The 25,230-nt window shown below is 40.8% G+C and overlaps 1 protein-coding gene across 3 annotated transcripts in view; it reads left to right on the top strand.

Annotated features, from left to right (window-relative positions):
- The first annotated feature begins 537 nt into the window (after positions 1 to 537).
- Positions 538 to 25,230, top strand: part of ctnna1 (catenin (cadherin-associated protein), alpha 1) — a 75,795-nt gene continuing 51,102 nt past the window's right edge. Inside the window, exons 1-7 of one of the 3 annotated variants that reach the window (XM_019869914.1) lie at positions 538 to 671; positions 3,106 to 3,220; positions 5,202 to 5,397; positions 10,361 to 10,527; positions 11,403 to 11,522; positions 11,809 to 12,078; positions 14,542 to 14,745. In XM_019869914.1, coding sequence (XP_019725473.1) covers positions 3,116 to 3,220; positions 5,202 to 5,397; positions 10,361 to 10,527; positions 11,403 to 11,522; positions 11,809 to 12,078; positions 14,542 to 14,745 — 1,062 coding nt within the window. In that variant the 5' untranslated portion in view covers positions 538 to 671; positions 3,106 to 3,115. Of the gene's footprint in view, positions 672 to 980; positions 1,063 to 3,089; positions 3,221 to 5,201; positions 5,398 to 10,360; positions 10,528 to 11,402; positions 11,523 to 11,808; positions 12,079 to 14,541; positions 14,746 to 25,230 lie in introns of those variants that run through there. The other 2 variants (XM_019869915.1, XM_019869916.1) reach the window with 2 other exon arrangements.

Here is a 25,230-nt window from a genome sequence, read left to right as displayed (position 1 = left end):
CTCGTGCAACATATGTTGTCAGTTCAGAACTGGTTATGCTACCAGGTATGCTACCGGCTGAAAATTAGCATTAATGCTAAGTCCTGCCGCATTTACAGTTTATTCTTGTGTTTATAAATGTGCATTGTCCCAATTAAATAAATAAGCAAACAAACAAATAAATAAATAAAAATAAATTCATCATGTAATTGCCAGCCACCTGAGTATGTTACAAGTAAAAAATGATCAAACCACACACAAATATTTCAAATGTATGTAGACCAATGAAATTGTGGAAATAGTTTAAAATTGACTGTCAAAACGTTTTTGTTTTTCGTTAGAAATAACTTCCTTGCTGGTCGAATCAACAACGGCTTTTAAATTCTTCTTCAAACGCCGATCTAATCTATCCTTTGTATTTTTGAACGTAAACATGTCAAAATATAGGTCGCAGGTTAGTCGACCGAGTGCATGCCTGCAAACATGGAAGCAGTAATTAATCCATATATGGACAGGCACAACAACTGCCACGCCCGAAACAAGTCGTCATTTGCGGGCGAGTGGAACGTTCTCTGGGAGTCTAGCTGCCAGGAAGTTCAGGAACTCGGTCACCGCCCAATCCCCCCTCCGTATCAGCTATTGTTGGGAAACAAGTCCGCGACAGCGAAACCAGCTCTATCGAAACTTTAAAGGTAAGTATTTGCCGAGTCTCCTTGGACTTCTTCTAATTTTACTGTTTTGAAGGGGATCTGGTTGTGAACTGAGTTAGAGTAAGAAAGGGTTATCGTTTCCGCGAGGGCAGCGAAAGGAAGGAAAACTTTATAGAGGCGAAGCGGTGTCATCTCCTCCATCTTGAAACTTTCCGAACGAATTGTTAACGGGGAGTTGGAAAAGTGATTCTTTGAAGTCACTTGACGTCACAAAGTTGAAGTTGAAGTTAAAAGAATGGAATGCGAGAGAGCGAGAACGTTGAGAACCGTTTAGCTGGCATTTCAGTCGTGCACGGAACCTTTGAGCAGCGTTTGTTTTGTCAACTAGCATTAGCTTTAGCAAGGTGTCGGCTTTGTCAAAGTGCGCTAGCAGGTAAGCGTAAAGGGCGAGAGTGACACACTAACCTGTAATACTTAAAACTACGATCTTAATCGCGTGGTTTAGTTCCACGTTATAATTAAAACAGTGATTCCAAACAAGTGCTGTTTTGCTTTCGTTTGAAATGGCCACACAGGTGCAAGTTGCGCTAATTGTTAGCGCATTTGCTGACCAGTTGTTTGACTCACACGTTGCTCACTAATTTGAGCAACTTTTTAGCCGTTTGTGTCGATGTGTTAAGTGACGGTGAACAGAAATTATCGTTGGTGTTGCTCATGTCGCGTCAGTAAAGTTCCCCCCGGCCCTCCTGACATTCTGCTCATCAACAACACTGCAGCAGAACTACTCATTGGTCTAACCAATTACACTTTTTTAAAACTATATCAAAAAAGAGAATATTTCAGGATAGAGATTTCGAATACAAATGAAATGAGTCCTGATGTATTACGTAGCCTTGACAATCTTGTAAAACTCAAACATATCTGTAGTTGAGATATTTTAATGGATTTTGTGTCAAAACCAATTATGTCAGACATCTTTTAAACTAGTCATATATTGATACAGTATTATCAAGTACTATGCTATATATATATATAACATGTATTCTTTGGCATTTGACTCAGCATGACTTAGATTTGTTCTTGGTTTTTGGTGCTTTCTACCGTCTTTATTACGATTTGCTTTACTGTTTGTTGTATATGTTGAATTGCTCCATGTACAGCACTTTGTATGCAGCGATGGCTGTTGGAAAGTGCTCTATAAATACAGTTGAGTTGAGTATGCAAAAAATGTGATGGTTAAACTGGCTATTTTCAGATTTTTTGAGTTGTCTCATTCTGACCACTGCAGGAGCAAACCAATCGTCAACTTAGTCTTAACAAAAAGACAAGAATAAGGCCAAACAAAAAAGATAGCGTGTTTCCGGTAACATGAAATTTCAGCATTGGGTCGGTAGGTCGGACAAAGTTTTTTTTTTTTTTTAATCTTTTTTTTTTTCCATCAAAAATTTAAACTAAATAACCATAAAACATAAAACAAGAAGACATTGAACCCGCCGCTCTGCGGCTGGCGCTGCCGCCACCTATTTAGTTTTCTCCCCGCTCCGGACACGGGGGGCCGGGGCGCGCCGCCGCCTCCGCTGCTGTCCTCCTCCGCCCTCGGTTTTTACTCGGCCCGTGGTGTTCATCAAATAGTTCGCAGAATTTTTTCGATACATCAATGGATGCTATTTTCTTAACGTTACGATGCGAGCATGCAACTGTAACACAGAAAATGCGGTTTAAACTGTCGTCGGAGATCGCGGCCGCCGCCATGTTTCAATGTTGTTGACAGACGACAGGGCAAACGACGCACGCGCTCAACGTGAATATCGCAGGAGTTTGCACCGATGTAAACCCTCTACACAAAAATGTAGAGGGTTGTTTGAAAAAAATGCCGACCGTAAAGTTTTTTTTCGACGTAGAAATTCTCGGTCGGTCGGTTTACCGGAAACACACTACTTTTTTTTGTACGCCTAATAATGGTTCAGCATGTCAAAACCTACCTTTCAATTGTGTTGAAATCCGTAACCTAGAAATATTTTGACCGTCGTCAGAACCACAGAAAATGTCTAACAAATTGAAAACAACCAGGTACTACCAATTGATCTAAACATTGATTGCAGTTGCAGGTTGCTTACTCCTTTTTGAGGTTTCAGCTTTTATTCACTGTTATAAACCAAAAATGTGAGTAAAAATTTAATAAGTAACACTCATACATAACTGGAGGCAATGATTATTATACACATTTCCTTCAAAGCTTTTTTTTCAAGCTATTGGTGAGCAATTTTTATGTCCCTGCTACTTTACCAACATTTCCCTGACTGTTCTGCCTATTTTGTCTGATACAATGCAGTAAATGACTTTTTCTGACATTTTATGCCCTTCACAAATTTAAGCTTTTGGTCAACATTTTGAAAATCGCTTCCCTGCACACACATTTTGAGTGGTGGTAAGACGGGTTTGAAATCTGTTTCATCGTAGTGTTCTTTGTTCTTAGACTTCCAGACATGACAAGCATAAACACTGCGAACATCAATTTCAAATGGGACCCGAAGAGTCTGGAGATCAGGACTCTGGCAGTGGAGAGGCTGCTCGAGCCCTTGGTCACACAGGTAATGATAGTGTCATCGTGCGTCGTATTGTTTCCCATTCAAAGATAAATGCCACCTAGTTGAAAGTAATCTCAATAGATTACTAAATCCAGTACACCGGGATATATTATATCTGCATCTAATATTGTAATCGGTAAAATATTGCATTTTATACACGGTATTCCTTTTCTTGTCCCTTTTAGTCAGCTAGTCTTCATTCTGAGCCATATACAGTGGATATACGTCTACATACACCTGTTCAGATTTTGTGGTGTGTGTGTGTGTGTGTGTGTGTGTGTGTGTAAATCATTTTAAATATGTTTCACAGATTAATGTCACCCTATAACCTGTCAAACTGAGTTGAAAAAGAGAGGGGAATTAAAAAAACAAACAGAAAATTAGGTTGCAGGCCTGCAATAATTATTGGAATAACTCAAATAATTCATTTACAAATTAAAATCTCTGCCTCAAAGCTTCGTAGTGGTCCTTCTTCCACACAGACTAATGTTACTGTGGACTGGAGTTGAAATAAGTTAGTGTGATGTTACACAGGCAGGAAGAAAAGAGCACACAAAAGACGGAATGTCCAAAGTTTGCAATCATTTCGCACCAAAATATTGATATAAAGTGCAGTGTCTACTGCAAAGCAGAAGTGGTTTGCACAACAGCCCTTGTGTGATTGCCCACACAAGGCAACGTAAACATCCTTAGCTAATTTAATTTCGCGCCACTGATGGGTAGAACTTATTGTAGTGCCCTGCAGGTGGTTAAGGAGAGACACAGCCGCTGATACAATTTCAATTGCTTAATTGAGCAAACATTAACACCATAAACTCTTCACACTTTCACTTTTCTAATTGAAAAAACAGTAACACCATAAACACAAATAAGTGTATTCATTAACTAGCTGAGTGGCCACAACTGATGCCCAGGGACTGAATGCTCAGACTGGCTAATGGTAAGCTTAGTTAACAGGCAGCTGCTGATCTCACAGAAGGCATCTCTGCGCTCTCATTTTCTGCCGCCCACATCACTCACCAGGCCAGATCCTGTGATGGACGCTGGCTTCACAATTGAGGAGATGTAGTAAATGGCCAGTTGGTAAATGATGAGGAGAAGATGAAGTCAAGTCAAGTCGTGTCTCTTTTCCTCTCCACACCTGCCTATTAAAGCCACACACATTGGAAGTCACTGATATGACAGTAGTAAGTGAGGATGGCAACCCCAATTGGGCAATAAATTATGCCTACACCTTACATTCATATTTTGTATTGGTATTGTTGTTTAACAACACATAAATTGATTAAAAAAATAAATCTATGAATAATCAAATCTAAAAATATTTTATCGTGCGACCCGAAGGTAATTGCAGAAGTGTTGACTTTCATGTCTAACTGGGAATGGCTTTGTTAAGAATTAATCACATTTAACTAATTATAAATCAATCAATAAACCAGCGGCTAGCTGGACACTCAGTAGATAAACAACCAGTGGGCTGAATTGCTTGGTCGTCTCCTTTCACCTTGCTCCATGAGTGTTTGTGCCAGCTGGCAGTGTTCTTCTGTTATGAGGAGTAGAGCTAGTGTGGAAAACAAGCAAGTGCCCCTTCGCTTAAAGACATTCAAAGCATTTGTAATTGCTGAGGCAGCAGTTAACTCTCCGTTATATGTTGCCAAATAACAGTTTTTATTAAATATTGCATAAAGGACAAAGGAAAAAAAAGCAAAGCACGGAATGTGATGCTTTTTGAACTAAGGTCTCAGGTGAAAAGTGGTGGTTCTGAAGTTGACTAATTTGTGGTTGACTTCCAGATTGTCCGACTTTAGGGGCATTTGCCTTCAGAGGTTGCATCAGATAATATTAAAAGCTTCAATAATTTAAAATGAAGACCAATGATGATGACGGCTTGAATATATGTTACTGGTACAACTAGTAAGCAAATCAGTTTTCTTTAGCGAAACGGTAACATTTCTTTTCTTACCCTGCGGTATACCTACCATAGGTCACCACTCTGGTAAACTCAAGTAACAAAGGCCCCTCTAACAAGAAGAAGGGACGCTCCAAGAAGGCACATGTCCTGGCAGCTTCAGTGGAGACCGCCACCCAGAACTTCCTGGAAAAAGGAGAGAAGATTGCAAAGGAGAGTCAGTTTCTTAAGGATGAGCTGACTGCTGCAGTAGAGGATGTCCGCAAGCAAGGTAATACTTGACCGTACGGTCTGCCCTCTGGTCTTGACATGCTTCTCCTATGTGTATATTCAATTAATCAGAAGGTGATTTACATAACACGGTACTTCATAGGCCCTTGCGAAATGCAAGAGACAGCTCCACTGTTCACACCTTGGTAGACACTTGGCACTGTATTGTTTGTATGACCCCGGTGTTGTGAAATGATGGGCTGAACCTGATTTGGAGTATTCAGGTCACTATTTCAACAGCGTCTCAGTTAAGCAGCCATGTTTTTTGTCTGTGGCAATTGTGGATTGTCGCTATGAGCAAATGCGTTACAGTGCAGTTGCCACCGTCGTTGCAATTTTGAAATTGAAATCACATGACACCTGAGTTGTCCATGTGATGACAGTTGGTGGGTGAGCCAAAAAAAAAAACAAAGAAGGCCACCATCGCATCTATCTATCCATCCATCCATTTTCCGATCCGCTTATCCTCACAAGTGTCGCAGGGGTGCTGGAGCCTGTCCCAGCTGTCTTCATGCAGTAGGCGGGGGACACCCTGAACCGGTTGCCAGCCAATCGCAGGGCACACACAGACGAACAACCATCCGCACTCACACCGTGGGACAATTTTGAGTGTTCAATCAGCCTGCCATGGAATGTGGGAGTAAACTGGAGTACCCGGAGAAAACCCACGCAGGCTTATGGAGAACATGCAAACTCCACACAGGAAGGCCGCAGCTGGAATTGAACACTGTACCTCTGCACTGTGAGGTCGACGCGCTGACCACTCGGGCCGCCACCATTGCATCTATTTGTACAATATTAGCTTTCAGTTAGAAAGCCAGATTTATGGGAATGGCAATGCCTCTGTTTCCCAACTACAATCTGTTAACAAACATAAATATCCAATTGCCTTTTATACATAAGTAGGAATGAGCCTTTGTTTACATTTTGGTTGGTAATCGGTGAAATTAAAGCTCAGTGACGATAAGCAATAATTATAATGGGATGGATGAATCAGATTTTTCTGTTGTTCTGCTGTTTCTCTGTCATTGTCGTATCAAACATAATGCTGCCTTTTTGTCTGCCGAAATATTACTCACCATTTTATTGACGGGACGTTGCAAGTATTGTAATGGTGCCCGCCATCTTGAAAACGTGATTCGGATGCGTTTGGCCACCTGAAATTCTGCCTGAGGCGCAAAGCTCATACAGTGTGCAGTGAGTTTTTCACCTCACAAGGTGAAAAACAACAAAACATCTTAGATATTCGTCTTTAGGCCTTGTGAGACAGAGAACAAACTGAAAATTACACGCAACACAGCAGGCTGTATGCTGAGCAGACAGCCTCAAATGACTCTTTACTCAGCAGATATCTTGAGTGTGCAGAAGACTTGAGTGAAGTTATGCCATCGTAAAGGTTTGTGGAGAAGAATTCTTGTTCTTCCTCAGCCCACAAACTATCTCAGGTTGAATCAAAAGCAACCTTGTTATTCAAAACATTGTTTACAGTAGTCTTAGCAACTGAATACTTCTGGCCACCCCTACGAACAGGCTTGTTGTGAACATGTCTGTGGGTTTGCCATTAACATACGTAATACATTAACTTTTTCAACTAAAACGTTTACTTACCATTGATACTATGTCGAACAGCCATCTGGAAAACTGTTGGCAAGTATTGCAGAGTTGAGTTGATGTGTGAGTCAAGATTGCGACTTGGAATGTCGACATTTCTGGGCACCTTGGTCTCAACATGTTTGAGACGTACACTCCTCTCAGTGAATTTGCCAAATCTAATTGTCTCGACACACACACACACACACACACACACACACACACACACACACACACAGATTTTCAATTTATGTATGATTATTATTTTTATTATTTTTCTTTTCAAAAATACATTGTATGTCCCAGCACTAGCACTAATCTGCTTAATATTGTTTGGGAATAAGAATTACCGTAAATTCCGGATTACAAGCCGTGACTTTTTTTTCCACACATTCAACACTGCGGCATGTAATATGAAGCGGCTTTTTAATTTTTTTTTTCCCATCGCGGGAAAAACATGGACCAATAAAATGAATGAGTAGTTCACTGAGGTCCAATGAGATTGTATGACTAATCACAACTTCCACTCTTTTCGCCGTCGCGGGGAAATTTGTGTTACCCGGCAACAGTCGACCAATAAAATGAATGAGTGGTACACAGGGGTCCAATGAAATTATATGATTACCGGTAATCACAACTTCCTTATTTCAGTCTTTCTTCTAACCCTGATCGACATGGAGAATACCAGACGAAAAGCATATGATGCAGCTTTTAAACTAAAAGCGATCACTCTGGCAGTTAAAGAAGGAAATCGAGCTGCTGCCCGTAATCTTGGCATAGACGAGTCGATGGTGCGAAGGTGGAGGCTCCGGCAAGAAGAACTGAGCCAGTGTAAAAAGACAACCAAAGCTTTTAAAGGTTTTAAAGGTGGGCCGTCGTGGTGTTATAGATTCATGAAACGGAAAAGCCTGTCTATTAGGGCACGCACGACGTTGTGTCAGCAGCTCCCTCCCAATTACAAGGACAAACTTGCTTCGTTCCGCACATTCACACAAACAAAGATAGCGGGGAATTCCATCAACCCAGATGAAATAATAAATATGGACGAAGTCCCTCTGACATTTGATTTGCCTCTCACTCGGACTGTAAATAAAAAAGGTGACTGCATTATTCTATTTAAAATAGAGGTAAGATCGGGCCGCCCGACCCGAATGCAGTTAATGGGAGCGAATTGAATGGGAAAGTTGTCCTTTATAAAGCATATTGTGCTAGTTTAATTTAGATGCCCGTTAACATGGCAACTTATACAATCCAGACTTGAGCCCTGTTCACACGGCAAGATTTACTCCGACGCTGCACCGACTCTACGCCAGTGGAGCGTTCACACGTGCAAATTTACTTCGACGTAGCGCCGCTCAACAGCCTAGTGCGCATTAAATTTGATCCACCTCAGGGAGGTGGTTTAAAAATTTGCTCCGAAGCAAATGCTCGTTTGCGAAGCAGCACCGAAGCAAATGTGCGCGTGTGAACGCAACTGGCGTAAATTTGCTCCAGAGCAAATGCTCGCTTGCAGGGGAGTGGCCTCCGATCAAGAAGAGGATCGAGAAAGCAGTGACGTCAGCCGAGCCCGATTTGCAGGCCCGAGCCTGAAGCAAACCCGACATTTCATATTTTATTTGTGAGTATTTTGGGGAGAAAAAAACGCAAGATTTCTTACGGTTAAAATAATCTAGGTATTTTTATGAACATTATCAATGCATTTGCACAACGAAATAACGCTGAAATACAGAATAAGAGGCCAGACAAAGAGAAATCTCTATGTGCATTTGCTTAATTACGCAGAGAAATCCTGCGGCTTACTAGGCTTTAAATAGAATAATTCAAATGAAATAAATAAGTAAAGATATCTGAAATTATTTCTACAGGATTGTTTAACCGAAATTAACATACATGCGCACTGGTCTGGCTGGCTGCGCTCCTGTTTAGCAGTTAAATAGCAATTAAATTACAGCGCATTCTCTGTTTTATCCAAATTGTTTGTTTTAAAACAAGTATTCCTTAGTTTAGTATCCGCACATTGTTTTAGTATACATTTTTTAAAACATATATTGTGGCAGTCATCAGGAGCACACACGATTGACTGTAAACACGTCTTTATTCCACGACTGCCGACAAGTGGATCTATTCTGAACAAGGACAGAACAGTGTCCACCATAATATTTATTAAAAGAAAAATAAATAAAAGTCCGCGAGAGAGAAGCCCGACCCGAACCTGTTTTACTTCCGCATTCCTGTCGTTTTGGTCCGGAGCAGAAAGTGCACGTGTGACCGCAAGTTCGCTGCTTCGACGCTGCGCCGGAGTTGTCACGCTCAGCGGCTTTGCACGTGTGAACGCTCCACAAAATTTGCTCCGGTGTAAAATACATCGCAACAAAATATTTCGGAGCTGCGTCGGACCAAATGTGTGCCGTGTGAACAGGGCTTTAGATGTTTTGACCTGATGCGCGTTCCGTCTTCTATGTGCAGACTGACAGACGGCCACAGAGTTGGAGCGTCTTCTCTGTATGTATATTTGAAAAAATGGGTGCATTTCTCAACTCAACTGTATTTATAGAGCACTTTCAAACAGCCATCGCTGCATACAAAGTGCTGTATATGGAGCAATTTAACATATACAACAAACAGTAAAGCAAATCGGTAATAAAGACGGTAGAAAGCACCGAACAGCAAAACCAAGAACAAATCTAAGTCATGCTGAGTCAAATGCCAAAGAATACAAGTGAGTTTTGAGGCGGGTTTTGAAGATGGGCAGCGAGGAGGCTTGCCGAATGTTCAGTGGGAGGGCATTCCAGAGAGAGGGACCAGCAACAGAAAATGTTCGATCCCCTCTGAGCCTCAGTTTAGTTCTTGGTACTTCTAATAATGTCTGGTCCGCAGACCTGAGGCGCCGGGCAGGTGTGTAGGGGCGGATGAGCTCAGTGAATAGTAAAAAAAACGAAATAGCAGGAGCGTCGCCGAACACACTGGCGCGCTGTCCGCCATTTGCGAGTATCTTAGTCGCACAGTCGAGCCCTGTATGTACTTGTTTACGGCTGATAGCAATAGTTTGAGCAAAAGCCCTGCCACCTGATTGACTGGCGAAGTTTCTGCGTTTTATTTCCGTTGTCAGAGAAGGAGATGTAAACCTTTTATATTTAATGTTCATCACTGTTTTAAAATTTAAAACAATCTAATGCATTTTTGCCTTGGTGGGAGTCGTCTGTTTAGTAAATATACTAATTGTTTAAATAAATGTATCTCCATCTTCTGATCAAATTGTTAAAATATCTTTTTTTTTATGTAAATAAAATGCCCCACACACCAAAACTAATCACGTAAAGCCAAATTAAAGTTCTACCAGAGTAGTCATGCTCACAGATATTTTCTATTCCCAGGTGATTCAATGAGGCAGGCTTCTGGAGAATTTGCTGAGGACCCCTGCTCCTCTGTTAAGAGGGGCAATATGGTTCGTGCTGCCAGAGCCCTCTTGTCAGCAGTCACACATCTGTTGGTTCTGGCAGACATGTCTGATGTCTACAAACTTCTACTGCAGCTTAAACTGGTGAGCGAGACTCTATGACATACATTTCCCATTTGACCCATTATGGAGTGTGGAGTATGTATGAAAGCAGATAATTGGAGGATATTAAAGGATTAAAGGTTTTGTGGGCTGCCAGTGGAGCCAAATTTGATGAAATGCAGAGTTAGCAAAAACATCCCAATTTGTCACATTTTTTTACTCTATTTTGGGGATATCTGTTTTGTGGTCATTAATGATTATCACTGCAGTTGTATATTTGTGAGGAATGTTGAGCAAAAATCTAAAAATAATAGCGATTGTCGAGAAGGCATCATTTTAGAAGTACACAGCTCACCGAAATACTTGGTGTAATTTTCCACTGGGCAAGTACCTCAAAGTATTGTTGTGCTGATACCAAAATTTTGACTTCAGTTCTATACTGTACCAATAAACTGGTACTGAAACGGTTACCACATCGAAAACAAAACATCCGTGAAAAAACAGTGGAATAATAGCTCACACCAAAACAACTTCAAATTCTTTTTATTCGTCTTAATTCAAACAATTCCTTGAATGACACTAATTCCAATACTTATGCTAACATGAACAATGGAGTTTGAGGACACTCAAACAATTGGATGTAAAAACTTTGAACATTTTTAAACACTACTATTACATTTGCATATATCCAGTACTGTGCAAAAGTCTTATGGCACTGAAAGATTTTTTATTTAAGCCTTCGAGTAGTATAAAACGTCATAGAATTTTTAACATTTGACATCCCAACCACGAGATTAGAGGATGGAAGCTGAGAACAATTAGGTTTTGTAACATAATTATTTCACAAATTAAAAGTCATCATGACATCAGATGTCATTTTGAAAGAGTTTTTGAAGCATTGTTTGTCTTAACCTCAGGTGGAGGACAGCCTCGTGAAAGTGCGTAATGCAGGAACGGAACAAGATCTGGGGATCCAGTATAAGGCCTTGAAGCCCGAGGTTGACAAGCTGAACATCATGGCAGCCAAGAGACAACAGGTACTTGACAACCAGAATATATAGATAGACAGGGAGGGATTTATTTTATTTTTTTCACTGAATGGTCAGTGTTGCATATACCGTATTTCACTGTCATTTGCCTCATTATGACCATGTTGTTACTACTTAGGAAGAAAATAAATATAGGTCACCCAGAACAAACTGTTGAGGCTTGTTTTGCTTCTAATATTACAAGTGGATTTTCACCAGTAATTCTTCTTGTACTTGAAGTATTTTAACCCTGTCCCTCCATGTCTTCTCTGTTTCCTTGAATGCTTTCATTTAGGAGTTAAAGGATGCCCAACACAAGGACCAAATGGCTGCAGCCCGTGGTGTTCTCCAGAAGAACATCCCCATGCTGTACACAGCATCCCGTGCCTGCCTGCAGCATCCCGACGTTGCTGCCTACAAGGCCAATCGGGACCTGATCTACAAGCAACTGCAGCATGCAGTTTCTGGCATCTCCAATGCCGCTCAGGCCACTGCCACCGAAGATTCCGCACTTAATCAACCGGCTGGTGGTGGAGAGCTGGCATATGCCCTCAACAATTTTGACGTAAGTACAAGTGGTTGCAGAATGACAGCCTCTTTACTTGCCCCTTGTGACTTCTGTTGATTTGGCACATACGTTATGGTAGAGCTACGGTGTCTCTCCAAGTATGTGTCACATTGAATTGTAAACTTCTAAAATCAACCAAAGACTTTTGATAGATGTCTGTGTGCTGTGAAGTCTTCTCTAGTCACACCTAGTTTTATCTTTGATGTCAACTACTGTGAATTTGAGTAGAAAAGAGTTGCCATGTGTAACAAAGGCACCTTGTAAACAACAAAGTTCTAAGCTTTTGACACTATTTGAAACCTGCATCATATTCATAGTAGTCAATTTACTGACAATGGGGGGGGACCTGAACAGCAGGATAGAACGCTGAGCTAATCATCTTAATGTTGTGTGGTTGTGTGGCTGATAAATATTGCTAATTAAGCCATTAGTAGACATGATTTTGATTATAAAAGTTTTTTTTTTTTACTTACCATGTTTAGATAATGAGCTGGTTCTCACTGAATTCTCAAAATACATTTCCATTGCAAGTTATAACCTGTTATTCAGTCAGTTAGCTCTGAAACCGTTCACCTTCTTGATTGGCGCTTGCCTGTCACTTGCATACCCATGGCTGTATGACATACTGCTTCATTAAGCATAGCTTTGTAGGCGCCGAAGTGGTGTTCACTGGAAAGTAGTGTTACGAGTACATAAATAAACCTGTAAGTAAAATATGTGGTCATTTCAGAAAAACAATTTTACAATATGGAGGAGCCTTGGTTTGCTTATACCCTAGTTTTCATGCAGTTCGTTATTGGATGTTTTTTTTTAATGTTTTTTTCCCCCCCCCAAGATGGAAATGTCAGGTTTTGAGCAGTTTGACATGGCCTGTACTAAAATTATCTGCTTACCTCAATGACTCACCCACTTATACCTGGGAATTTAGCATCACCCAAAGCATTGCGTCAGCCACGCCCCGCGTTTTTCATGTGAAGCGATTTGAAAGGTTCCTGTACTTATTGAGTGTGATATTTCAAAACCATGGCGGCAAAGAAAGCTCCAAGGCCCTTTGCTAATGAAGATAAAAAACAAGAACTTGGACCAAAATGAGTACTCCTCAAAACAATAACTTCTCACCTCTTTGCCGTCTTTCATATGCCTTTAAGAATCTTCAATATACACTGCCTTCCAAGATTATTGGCATTCGCGGTGAAGATGTGCTTCAGCTTTTAATATATTCAGTTGTTTTCTAAATAAAATAGGACCAAAATAATTAAACAAACAAAACAACTTTATTTCAAGTGAATTTATTCAGTGGGGCGGGATCCCCAAAATGTGTGCCACAATTATTAGCACACCCGATTTATTTATTTTTTAATACTTTGTACAAACGTATTTTGCCAGCACAGCAGCACCAGATCTTATTTTAGTGTCTCACAAAATGGGAGTATACAGAAGGAAGGATCTTCAACCATGACTCTTTGCACAACCTCTACAAATCATAGAACAACCTGGGTCCTCATCTCTGAGTATCTTCTCAAGCTCACCCCACGGGTTTTCATGGGATTGAGGTCTGGGGACTGAGATTGCCATGGAAGGAACTTGATTCTGTGTCAGTTTCAGAGAAGCCACGGCGTTTCTGGGTGTGGTTGATTAATGGCTTTTGCTTTCTATAGTGGCGTTTTAGGTTGCACTTACGGATGTAGCACTGAATTATATTTACAGAAATTGATTTTCGTAATGCTGCGCGGTGGTCGACCGCTTAGCACATCTGCCTCTTAGTGTAGAGGAGTTTGATTCCAGGCCTCGGCCTTCTTTTGCGGAGTTAGCATGTTCTTCCCGTGTCTGCCGGGGTTTTCTCCAGTATTCTGGCTTCCTCTCACATTCAGAAACATGCATAGTAGGTTAATTGAACACTCTGTACTGCCCCTTGGTGTGATTGTGAGCGCAAATGGTTGTTTGTCTATGTGTGCCCTGCTGTGGGAAGCAGTGCAGGGTGCACCCTGCCTATTGCCCGAAGACAGCTGGCACAAGCCCGAGTATGCCTGCGATCCTTGTGAGGATAAGGTGGTTCGCATAATGGATGGATGGATGGATGTATTCTGTCTTGATTTATGTTGGAACACTACATCCCATCAAGGTCATTTATTCCTTCGGACATTGATCGCAACTGGATCACAACTGCTCATCACGAAGTATGTTTTTGTCACTTAGTCATGTAACTCTCCCTCAGAATATGAGGGGTCAAAAGTTTTAAAATGTATGTGCAAAGTAAAATTAGATGAGCCTGCCTCACATCATTAGAACTGCGCCCCCTAACACCCCATTTTTTGTCTCTGATGTGCTTGTTACCATGGCAATATGAAATAGAAATAGACGAGGTCATATTAGATGGAATGCAGGGGGCTGTGATTGCGGGTGCTGAATGAGCTGTTTTTTTTAGCATCTGAAAAATACACTTATTTTTTTAACTTTCAGAAACAAATCATTGTGGACCCTCTGGCGTTTAGTGAGGAGCGCTTTCGTCCATCTTTGGAGGAACGTCTTGAGAGCATTATCAGTGGTGCTGCCCTCATGGCCGACTCTTCATGCACTCGGGATGACCGCAGGGAGCGAATTGTGGCTGAATGCAATTCAGTGCGCCAGGCTCTTCAGGACCTGCTGTCTGAGTACATGGGCAATGTAAGTAATTTATTTTCTTTCACCACGTTTTTTTGTCATTCATATTCGACTGCAAATCTGTCATTATGCTAGTTGAATTTGGCAACCAACGTTTTAATTGGTTGCGTCAATAATTGGTGATTTATTATTATTATGGTTATATATTTATTTTTTAAATAATTCCTGTTGTCGTCAATTACCGGTACTTTGAATTCACTTCAATATTACACCCTCCACCGCATGGTTTTTTTGTTTTTGTTGTTCTTCAGTGCACCAAGTGAAAACACTGTAAATTCAGAGTACCGTATTTTCACGACCATTCGGCGCACCGTATTGTTGGGCGCAGTCTCAGTAACGGGTGCTATTTCTGTATTTGACACATACACAAAACGCACCGTATTAATGGGCGCAGCCAGGCATGGTAAAACATACGCCAGCTTAAACATACGGCATGCATGCATGCACGCACGCTAAAAACACATTAGCTTGAAGCATACGGTAGCATGCATGCACGCTAAAACATACCAGGTATGTTAGCTTAAAGCATACGGTAGCAGCTAAGACATACGGACACACGCTAAAAACACGTTTTAAAAAGGCAACGGAAGCAAAACTGAGTTCGGTTGTACTTTATTTAGCCATTTTACAATGTACTCACGCGACTGGTACCTGCTAGGGGCGTGCCTTTAGCGTCCGCTTACACACCCACCCTTCACTCATTGGCGACTGGTACCTGCTAGGGACGTGCCTTTAGCGTCCTCTTACACGCCCACCCTTCACTCATTGGTGGACTTCCGCATGCCTGTCGTCACTCACGTCCGCCTTTTCTCTTTATAAATAGCGTGTCGGCCAGAAGTGCTCTCAGTCAGGCTTTGGAACTCGGCGCATACAGTAGACGTTCCGCATTATAAGGCGTCCTGTCCATTTTGGAGAAAATTTAAGACTTTTAATGGCGCCTTATAGTCGTGAAAATACGGTAGGTGTTTGAAAGCCTTTTCACAATCACTTGAGAATTGGCATATCGGGAACATAATCCTATAGCATGGCACTATCAATCCTGTACCTTTTTTTCACAACACATAAGCACTGCTTTGTCCCGTAACGCAGCAGCCAATATTTCCCAGAATAACAATTACAGTCGGGCAGTGATTCTCAAGTTCTTAATTGACTTTTGTTCTTTCATTCTTTGCATGTTGTGTGTATCTGAAATGCACAGTAACTAAGCGTGTAATGTCAAACTTTCAGTATTAAGAGTTGGAGCCATTTAAAAGTCCATAATGATTTTCTTCTGTCTTGTACAGACAAAAGCATTGGGGATCGAAGCCATTTCTTGAACAGGAAGCGCAAAGTTCAGATGATGAGTGTCCAAAATCCCCTTTGCTAGAAATAACAGTCTAAACTGTTCTGGATTATGTCTAGAAGAGTTTGACGTTTGTTAATAAGAATTTTTGGGAGGTTGGTAATTCACTGATTTGTGAGGTCATTTGTGCCTACACCACAGGTGATGACTGGGGTAAACTTGAGGGATCTGTGTGGGCCAGTCAGCTCTGTTGTTCCCAAAACTCTAAACCATTGCGCAAGTACCGGTAAATGTAGAGTTTACGTGACTGATAGTGGCACAATAAATTGAGGAGCTCGCTGAGTCACTTTCACAAGCAAGGGAACCTTGAACATCCATAATCGAGTGAAGTGAACATAAGTGTCTCATTTTGATCGCTTGCCCCAAGGTGCAATAATGTGCTTTTCCATTCGCCACGCCACATCACTTTTTCCCCGATGGCTGGTTGCTGGGGCTACTGTTTGAAAGGCCGAGCAAGATGCGGTGGTGTTATTTTCCACCTGAAAGTATTAATTCTTTTAAGTACAAATCAAGCTACATTGTCTGGTGTGAAACGGTGCTTTTCAGTGGTGTCACCCCTATTTATTTTTCCCCCCCCCCCCCACACACACACACACACACACACTCTTTTTACATGCCAACATAGAAGAAGTCAGGTCCTCAAATGTTGGGGCATCAACACAATTTTCACCAACTCACAGGCGTCATCTTCAAATTTAACCTCTTTCTAGAGCAATTGTTGAATTTTGTCTCCGTGTGAAAAGTAAAAGTGTATGTTTTAAAGCAGCTGTCCCTAGATGCCTCTGAATGCATTTTGTATGTTTCATTGTTTCCCCATCTTTTTCCCCACCTGTTCTGCCACTCTGCTGTTCAAATACACCATTGGGACAAACGCTAAAATACCTTATTTCCCCTACAAAACCAAATGTGCTGGAATTATGATTCAAGAGCACGGTGAAGAGTAAAATCTCCCAGCATGCTCATCTATTTTCAAGCTGCCACTAATGTGAGTGGTTTGTGAAGTATAATTACCATATCACATCAGTGTATGTGGTTTTGGTGATATTGTTTGTTTCGTGAAATTGTATACATACATCTTAATTGTTTATGTAACGTGATCAACTCAGCCACTAATGGAGAGAGGCAGTATTGTCCTAGCAGTGCCACATAGTATGACCTGAATTGTAAAATACTGTCATGATAGTTTGACACGGAATAAGTTGAGCGTCACTGATTTATTAAAAAAAAAAAAATAATAATAATAATAAAATAAAATGGATCTCTCACTCTGTCTGTCAGGGTAGAGTTTGAATTGAATACAACTTTATTGTCAAATGGAATGTTAAATGGAACATTGCTTGCTTGATTGGAAGTGCTGATAATTTTGTTCAACCTTTATTGCACAAGCTTGGTCTCTGTGGCTTGAATGCACTTGTTCGTCTCAGTGGCGTGCTCTCTGTCTCTCTCTGTTTCGCTGTCTCTCGCTCTCTGTGTCTTGCTCTCTTTCTGTCTCTCTACCTCCCTTTCTACCTCATACTCAGTCTCTTCATTCTTCACCATTTTTTTCTTTCTGGTGTTAGTCATAATTGCAGTCATGTTTTATTGCAATTTATTTGATTTCCTCCTTCCAAATATTTTTAAGTAAATATTTTTTTTAAGTTACTTTTACAGCATTAGCTTACCAGTGTGCCAAAATGTTTAGATAATACAGCTCAAAAAGATGATTTTTCCTCTGTCCGAGCCATTCCACTTGTTGATCTACTTCTGGTTGTTGTCCTGAGACATCACCTATCTTCTGTTAAGTTTGACCTTCCTGAAGCATGTCTTGGTGAACTTGGTCATTCCTCAGGGTGGTCACTATCAGATATTTTTAGATTTGATTATTCTATCCAATATTCAATTGAATGGGTTCCCCCAGTAGCGACTATTTTATATACCGTATTTTCCGCACTAAAAGGCGCACCTAAAAGCCCTCCATTTTCTTAAAAGCTCACAGCGCTCCTTAAAATCCAATGCACCTCGTATATGGTTATTAAGACCCCAAATTGGCTCCTTGCTAGAGACATGCTAACAACACAGAGTTCAGACTTAAGGGTTACGCAGTTGAACACGGAAATAGAGCAGTGGCAAGAGAGTTCAATGTTAACGAGTCAATGTTATAACTTGCTGTTGGTTAAGTGAACTGTGTCGCTGCTCTATTAAATAGGTTTTACTGACATTTGATTGTTCTGTAGCAACGCCACTCAACAGCTAAGCTATCTTAGCTGTTGTCGTTTGTTCAAAGCTTCTTTGATCTGTGACGTGGGTTGCATTGGCACTGATTGGTTGAGCCACGTGCGCACGTACTCACGTGCTCGCGCACAGCAGAGAGCAACGGACGATGGACTGCTGAGGCACGCTTCACTCAAGTGGCGGCATTTCCTTGATCATACCTCCATCTACTGGATGCATTGTAGATTGCGTCTTATAGTGCGGTGCGTCCAATACATTAAAAAAATTACAAAATAAGCTATTCATTGAAGGTGCGCCTCATAATCAAATGCACCTTTTAGTGCGGAAAATACGGTATAAAGTCCTGACTTCAACCTCCAACCTGATTGAAATGCTGTGGCATGACCCCAAGAGAGCTATTCAGAACATATTTCAGGAATCTTGCTGAAATGCAGCAGTTTTATAAAGACAAATTTGTAAAATTAATTCTGATCATTGTGCATGTCTGTTATTCAAGCACAGTAAATGTTTGGTTGAGTTTATTGCTGCCAAAGGTTCAAGCAGGTATTAAATCCAAGGCTTCACCTTTTCATTTTTGCTCTGTGAATGTTTACATCTTATATACTCTGTAAAAAACATGAAAACATAATTAGTAGTTTAAGCGGTAATATGTAAGGCGTAGAAGAAAAAAAAGCGTGTTTCCGGTAACGCGACCGACCGAGAATTTCTACGTCGAAAAAAAACTTTACGGTCGGCATTTTTTTCAAACAACCCTCTACATTTTTGTGTAGAGGGTTTACATCGGTGCAAACTCTCGCGATATTCACATTGAGCGCGTGCGTCGTTTGCCGTGTCTTCTGTCAACAACATTGAAACATGGCGGCGGCCGCGATCTCCGACGACAGTTTAAACCGCGTTTTCTGTGTTACAGTCGCATGCTCGCACCGTAATGTTAAGAAAATAGCATCCATTGATGTATCGAAAAAAATAAAGCGAACTATTTGATGAACACCACGGGCCGAGTAAAAACCGAGGATGGCAGAGGCGGCAGCGCGCCCCGGCCCCCGAGTCCGGAGCGGGGAGAAAACTAAATAGGCGGCGGCGGCGCCGGCCGCGGAGCGGCGGGTTCAATGTCTTCTTGTTTTATGGTTATTTTGTTTAAATTTTTGATGGGGGCGGAGATTTAAAAAAAAAAAACTTTGTCCGACCTACCGACCCTATGCTGAAATTTCTTGTTACCGGAAACACACTTTTTTGTTTGGCCTAAGTAAGTGTACTGTGTAAAATGACATAAGCTTGTGTAATATGATTTATCAAGCCTGATTTTACAGCTTTCATCTGAGTCTCTGAAAGACAGGTGCAAACCAGCACGCAAAACGATGCCATCGTAGCACATTTAAAATGACAAGCTGTGTTCAGGGACACATGGCGACAGACAATAAAAGTCAAATAAACTTTATTCTCTGCCACAACCGACTAATATAGTCAGGGCCATAAATATTTGGACATGGACACATTTTTCAGCATTTCAACACAATGGGTTTGAAATGAAATAATCAAGATGTGCTTGAAGTGCAGACTCTGATCTTTAATTTGAGAGTATTTACATCCCAACCAGGTGCATGGCAAAGGAATTACAACACATTTTGTATGTGCCTCCATCTTTTTTAAGGAACCAGAAGTAATTGGACAATTTGGCTACTCAGCTGTTCCATCGCCATTTGGTGGTGATTAATGTGTTTATATCTGACAATTTGCCAAAAGGTCATTGCACAAGGTTCACAAACATTTTCTTGAAAATGTTGATTGACATAACCAAAGGAGAATTTTTTAAATGAGACTGTTTTCATTCGCCACACATTTGGAATGCAGTTTGTTTGAAGCTTCCTGCTTTGAATTAAATATTCAGCATTACACACATTAGTTAACAGAATATTGAGCTAAAAATTAAAAGCTGAATTCAACTTCAGACTCTGCCTCAATCAGTATGTCCATCTGGCCAGGAGGTGACAGGTAAGCGCTGCTTAGCTGGCGCTTCTCTGGCCTCCAGAGGAGAAAGTCATTGTACAGTGAGAGCAGCATGGCATTCCTGCCGGCAGTTGGGTGAACCACTATCCCTGCCAGTGGCAACCTTCCAATATAATACCTTATGTAATCAGATGACATTGTTGCACACCATTCCCCAGGGACCCCTAACTGTGCACTATACTACCCTCCAGTCCAACTGATATGTTTTTAACTGACTTAATGGACAAATAACAATCATAATAATCCATTCTTGCTTCATAGCATATCACTACACACTTCTTCAAACAGCCACAGTGATTTAAAAAAAATATGTACGAAGTTCTCATCAAAAGGGGGTATATCATTTTGTATTGCACAAATGAGTTTTTTTTTCCCCCCAACACTCCGCTTGACAAAGGGGGGAGGTATTTTATCACTTTATCCATTAGTGAAATATGAATTGACAAGTTAAGTGTACAGTGAACCCTCATTTATAACGGGGGTTACGTTCCAAAAAGAACCCGTGATAGGCGAAATCCGTGAAGTAGTCAGCTTTATTTTTACAGTTATTAAACAACACTGAACTATGTATACAATGCAGAGGCGATTGCTCTAAGACTGCAAGGGAAGCTCAGCTTCCCCTAAAATGTCAAAAAGTAAGTGATCAAATATATGTGTGTACGTACAATTGTGTGGACATGTCATTGACTTAAATATGCGCTACAACGCGCTCAACTTTTGTTCCGAATCAGCTTCTTATTTCTGGTTACGACGCGACTCTCTTCTCATTCATTCCCACAGCTTCACTGTGCTTTAAACTGTGTGGACGCTGAGTGTTGACCACGCGGACGCTGGGCGTCTAAGAGAGTTTAGTGTAGGTTGTCCCAATGCATTGAAACAAGATGAGTCATTGGATAAATGCTGGTTTTGTCCCACCCATGGGACGCTCAGCATATCGGCTGGCCCGGACGCTCAGCTTTTCTGCATGATGATTGGATGATCTGTCTGAAGCTGAATCTCTTCTTGATTGACAGCGAAATGAACCAATCACCGATCTTATGGTGAAGGCATCCTTTTCATTTTTTTGAAAAGGAACGGAGAGTAGAATTCACAAATAAACAGACACATTTTATGATGCAGGCCGAAATTGAGCTTCCCCTCCTTGACAGACCAGCATCCGCCACTGATATAATGAAACCAAAAATTTGCAAAGGTAAATTTGGCAAGCTGTACAGAGACGAGGTGCGGAGACTGTTCATGTTGGTCAGTCCCTTAGCCAATCAGGATGCAGAACACAAGACACTGTTAAAAAAAAAAGCATTAAAAAACTGCACTAAAAAAAATCAGTGAAACAGCGAAGTTGCGGAAGGTGAACCGCGTTCTAGTCAGGGTTCACTGTACTATTTGAAACCACTGAAAATTGGCCAAAATTTGTTAAACAAATGAGGTAGGTACTACCATTTACAGTCAAACCTCTGAACGTCTCTGTTCTCGACCAAATCGTTTTTTTTTTTTGACCAAAAATTTCGAGTTTTTTTATGCCTCAGATTACGACCGAAAATCCGTTCTCGACCAAACTGAGCGCACTTGAATGCGCCATTCAACTCCTCTCGCGTGCCTTACATGAGGAAGTGATGCTTCCTCGGGTAGACGAGGAAGTGACCCTTCCTTGTGTAGCGTTCCATTGTGAGCAGACGTGTTTAATAAAGATAAAAAAAATAAAAACAACAGCGTCCAATGTGAGCGGACGGGTTCAATAAAGATTAAAAAAAAGTGTCCAATGTGAGCGGAGGTGTTCAATAAAGATAAAAAAAAAAGAGCGTCCAATGTGAGCGGACGTGTTAGATTATTTTATTTATTTTTTAAAAACCATCTGTTTGTTGACATCTACGCAAATTGGACTGTTATTTCTGCATTGTATATCAGCCCCTAATCATGGCACCAAAGAAAGCAAGTGGAAGTAGTAAAGCTGGTGAAAAAAAGAGGAAAATAGTGCGCAGAACTATTGAATTTAAGAAAGATTTGATGGCAAAACATTAATCAGGTGTACGTGTGTCTGTGTTGGCTAAGGCAGGGGCCCCCAACCTTTTTTGTCCCACGGACCGGTTTATGTCAGACAATATTTTCAGGGACCGGCATTTAAGGTGTGGCGGAAATAATACAACAAAATAATATGGTATGAGCTGCATGAAAACTGTGGCGTTTTTTTTGTCGGAAATAGCAACAGTGCTATTGTGGCCATCTCAGAGTATTCAGCCATAACTTTAATCCAGCTGTCCCGAACGTACTTTTAAGGCCGCCGCCATTTGCGATCTCCAGCAGTTTTTTTTTTTACTCATTTTGCGAGCTCCTGCATAATTGGTCACGTGAAGGAGAGAGAGTCCATCGTTACATCCATTACTTTAAGGTTTATTTGTTCAAGGTGTAAAATAATGTAATCTACAATTGTCTCACACACACACACACACACACACACACACACACACACACACACACACACACACACACACACACACACACACACAGAGAGAGAGAGACTTGAATTTTTGTGTTACAATGTTAATGTTTCTGTTAAAATTGGTAAAAATAAAACATACAAAATGTTTGTACAGTATTTAATATATCACCTGCTCTCTTATTACATCTGTATACAGTTTATGGTGTAAAATAGTAAAAAAAATGCTTTTAAAAAAGTTGTTTTCCAGACTTGGAACGGATTAAAATTTATTACATTGATTATAATGGGAAACATGGTTGCGGTTTTCGAACAAATCACTTTTCGAAGAGCCTTCTAGAACGGAATATGGTCGAAAACCGAGGTATGACTGTATTAGCTTGCTCAGGATTTTACAGTTACAAGCTGTAAAAAGCCTTTTTGTTGGAAGACCTTAGAAGCATTTTACTATTTGTGCTACTTTTTAGTTGGATTACATACTACTACCAGAATTACGTGTTTGCTACTCAAATGCATTTGATGAAACGTTTGGGTATGGGCCAAGGAGGGAGACCTTTTCAACAAGGATCCAAGATGTTAAAATCTAGAGATCCACAGATGTCTGTGGACATTGACTGCCACCAAAACATTGGCCTCCGCCTTGGCAAAGGCGTCTCCTCTCACATGCTTTTCTAGTCTAGTTATGCCTGAGGTATGTAATGATGACTGGTAAAAGGTGGCTCCTGCAAATGGTGGTATTTGTGATTGGACCATTACATAAGGTTTATTTTCGGATCATTTTCCATTTGGAGCTAGTTTCGATTTGCAGCTCCTTTTATGGAATAGGGCATACAAGGTCGATTCCTTTGTTTTTGTTGTATACTGAAGACATTTGGGTTTCTGATTAAAAATGAGACGAAAGTATATGTCCATCTTTTAATTCATGTCATTTACATGTAGATATGTGTAATCAGCGTTCCCAACCTTTTTGGCTTGTGTACCACTGAACCTTTGTCATACCATGAGTATCTCCTGACTCATCCATGTTGATGATTCTCCAGAAGTCGAATGTAACACAAGTGATTATTAAATCAAACCATTTTATTTTACATCTGTAATTTAAACTTTGCACTCTTTATTTTTTAACCACAGAGGAAAAAAAAAATGTTTCCATGACAAGAAAAAAATGCCTTTATATGTTGCACATAACATTTACACCCCCCCCCCCCAAAAAAAAGGAACACCTTTGAAAAGTCCCTATTCAACCAGGCTTTTAGTCTTGAAATGTCAGGAACAAAACTCTTATGAATAATGTTCAGATCCACTATATCTGTTTTACTTACTTTTCCATCAGTCTTCTGAACTTTAATGAGATTGAGCTGACATCCAGCTATTTGTGAATTTGATGTTGATATTAAATGTTTTCAGCTACCCCTTGCAATGTGCACACCTACCCTGAGGGGTGTGTCACCCGTGGTTGGGAAACACTATGTTAAACAAGTCACGACAGAGTACCTTTTGTTTAAGCTACCCACTTTTCAAGTGAGCTAAAAGCAATTAACTTAGAGTGACAGACATTTAATATTTGGGGGCATAACCCTTACTTGCAGTTACTGCATCAAACCTGTGCCCCATTCACTGCACCAGACTGTTGGATTCTTCAAGCGAAATGTGTTTCCAGGCCTTTACTGTAGCCTCTTCCAGTTCTTGTTTGTTATTTGGAAGTTTCACCCTTCAGTCTCATCTTCAGGAGGCCAAATGCACGCGTTCTTTGGTTATGGTTCAGCGATTGGCTGGCCACTCTAAGACCATCCCCCTTTGCACCGATGAAATCCTTTGTTGTGTTGGCAGTGGGTCCTGTGTCATTGGTTTGTTGCATGATGAAGCTTCTGAAAATTAGTTTGCATGCATTTTTCTGTAAATTGCCAGACAAAATGATTTTGTATTTAAGAATCATACATGGCAATTTTCCGCGGATCCGCGGAAATCCGCCGTTTTATTTCTTAAATTGATCATTTTTGTGAATCGTCTAAATCCGTTGAGAAAAATTTAGGGGCGGTCAGATACCTTATCGTCGAGTTTTCACGAGCTCTCCCGAACAGTCTCTCTGTTTTCCGTTTGTAAACAGCCCTGCGATTGGACGTGTATGAAAGCTTCAACTAATCAGATCATTGAAGGCATTATTTGTTGCGGGAGTCTTAGCTCGATTATATACGGCCCAGCGATTGGTTAACTACAAGCAATTGGACCAATCAAATTGCATGTAACATATTGTTTTACCTGATTCATGGCGGCCTGTTCGTCTCGCAAATTCATTGTTCTGGGATCGTTTTGAGCGGAATTATGAAATTTTTGACGAAAGATCAGGAGTCTTCAATCCTAGAAATTGACTCAAACGTCAAGAATAAATTCCGATGGGACTGGCTTGACAGAAAAGTCACTGTAAAGGTTAAAATTGGTTCCAAGTTCGACGAAGTTACAGAAGCTCTTGGACAATTTTTGAAGAAACCAGACG

Source organism: Hippocampus comes, unplaced genomic scaffold (assembly GCF_001891065.2).
Source record: "Hippocampus comes isolate QL1 unplaced genomic scaffold, H_comes_QL1_v1.1 scaffold9, whole genome shotgun sequence".
NCBI classification, from domain to species: domain Eukaryota; kingdom Metazoa; phylum Chordata; class Actinopteri; order Syngnathiformes; family Syngnathidae; genus Hippocampus; species Hippocampus comes.
Note: the sequence above shows the minus strand (reverse complement) of the source record. Positions and strands in the feature narration are given on the sequence as shown.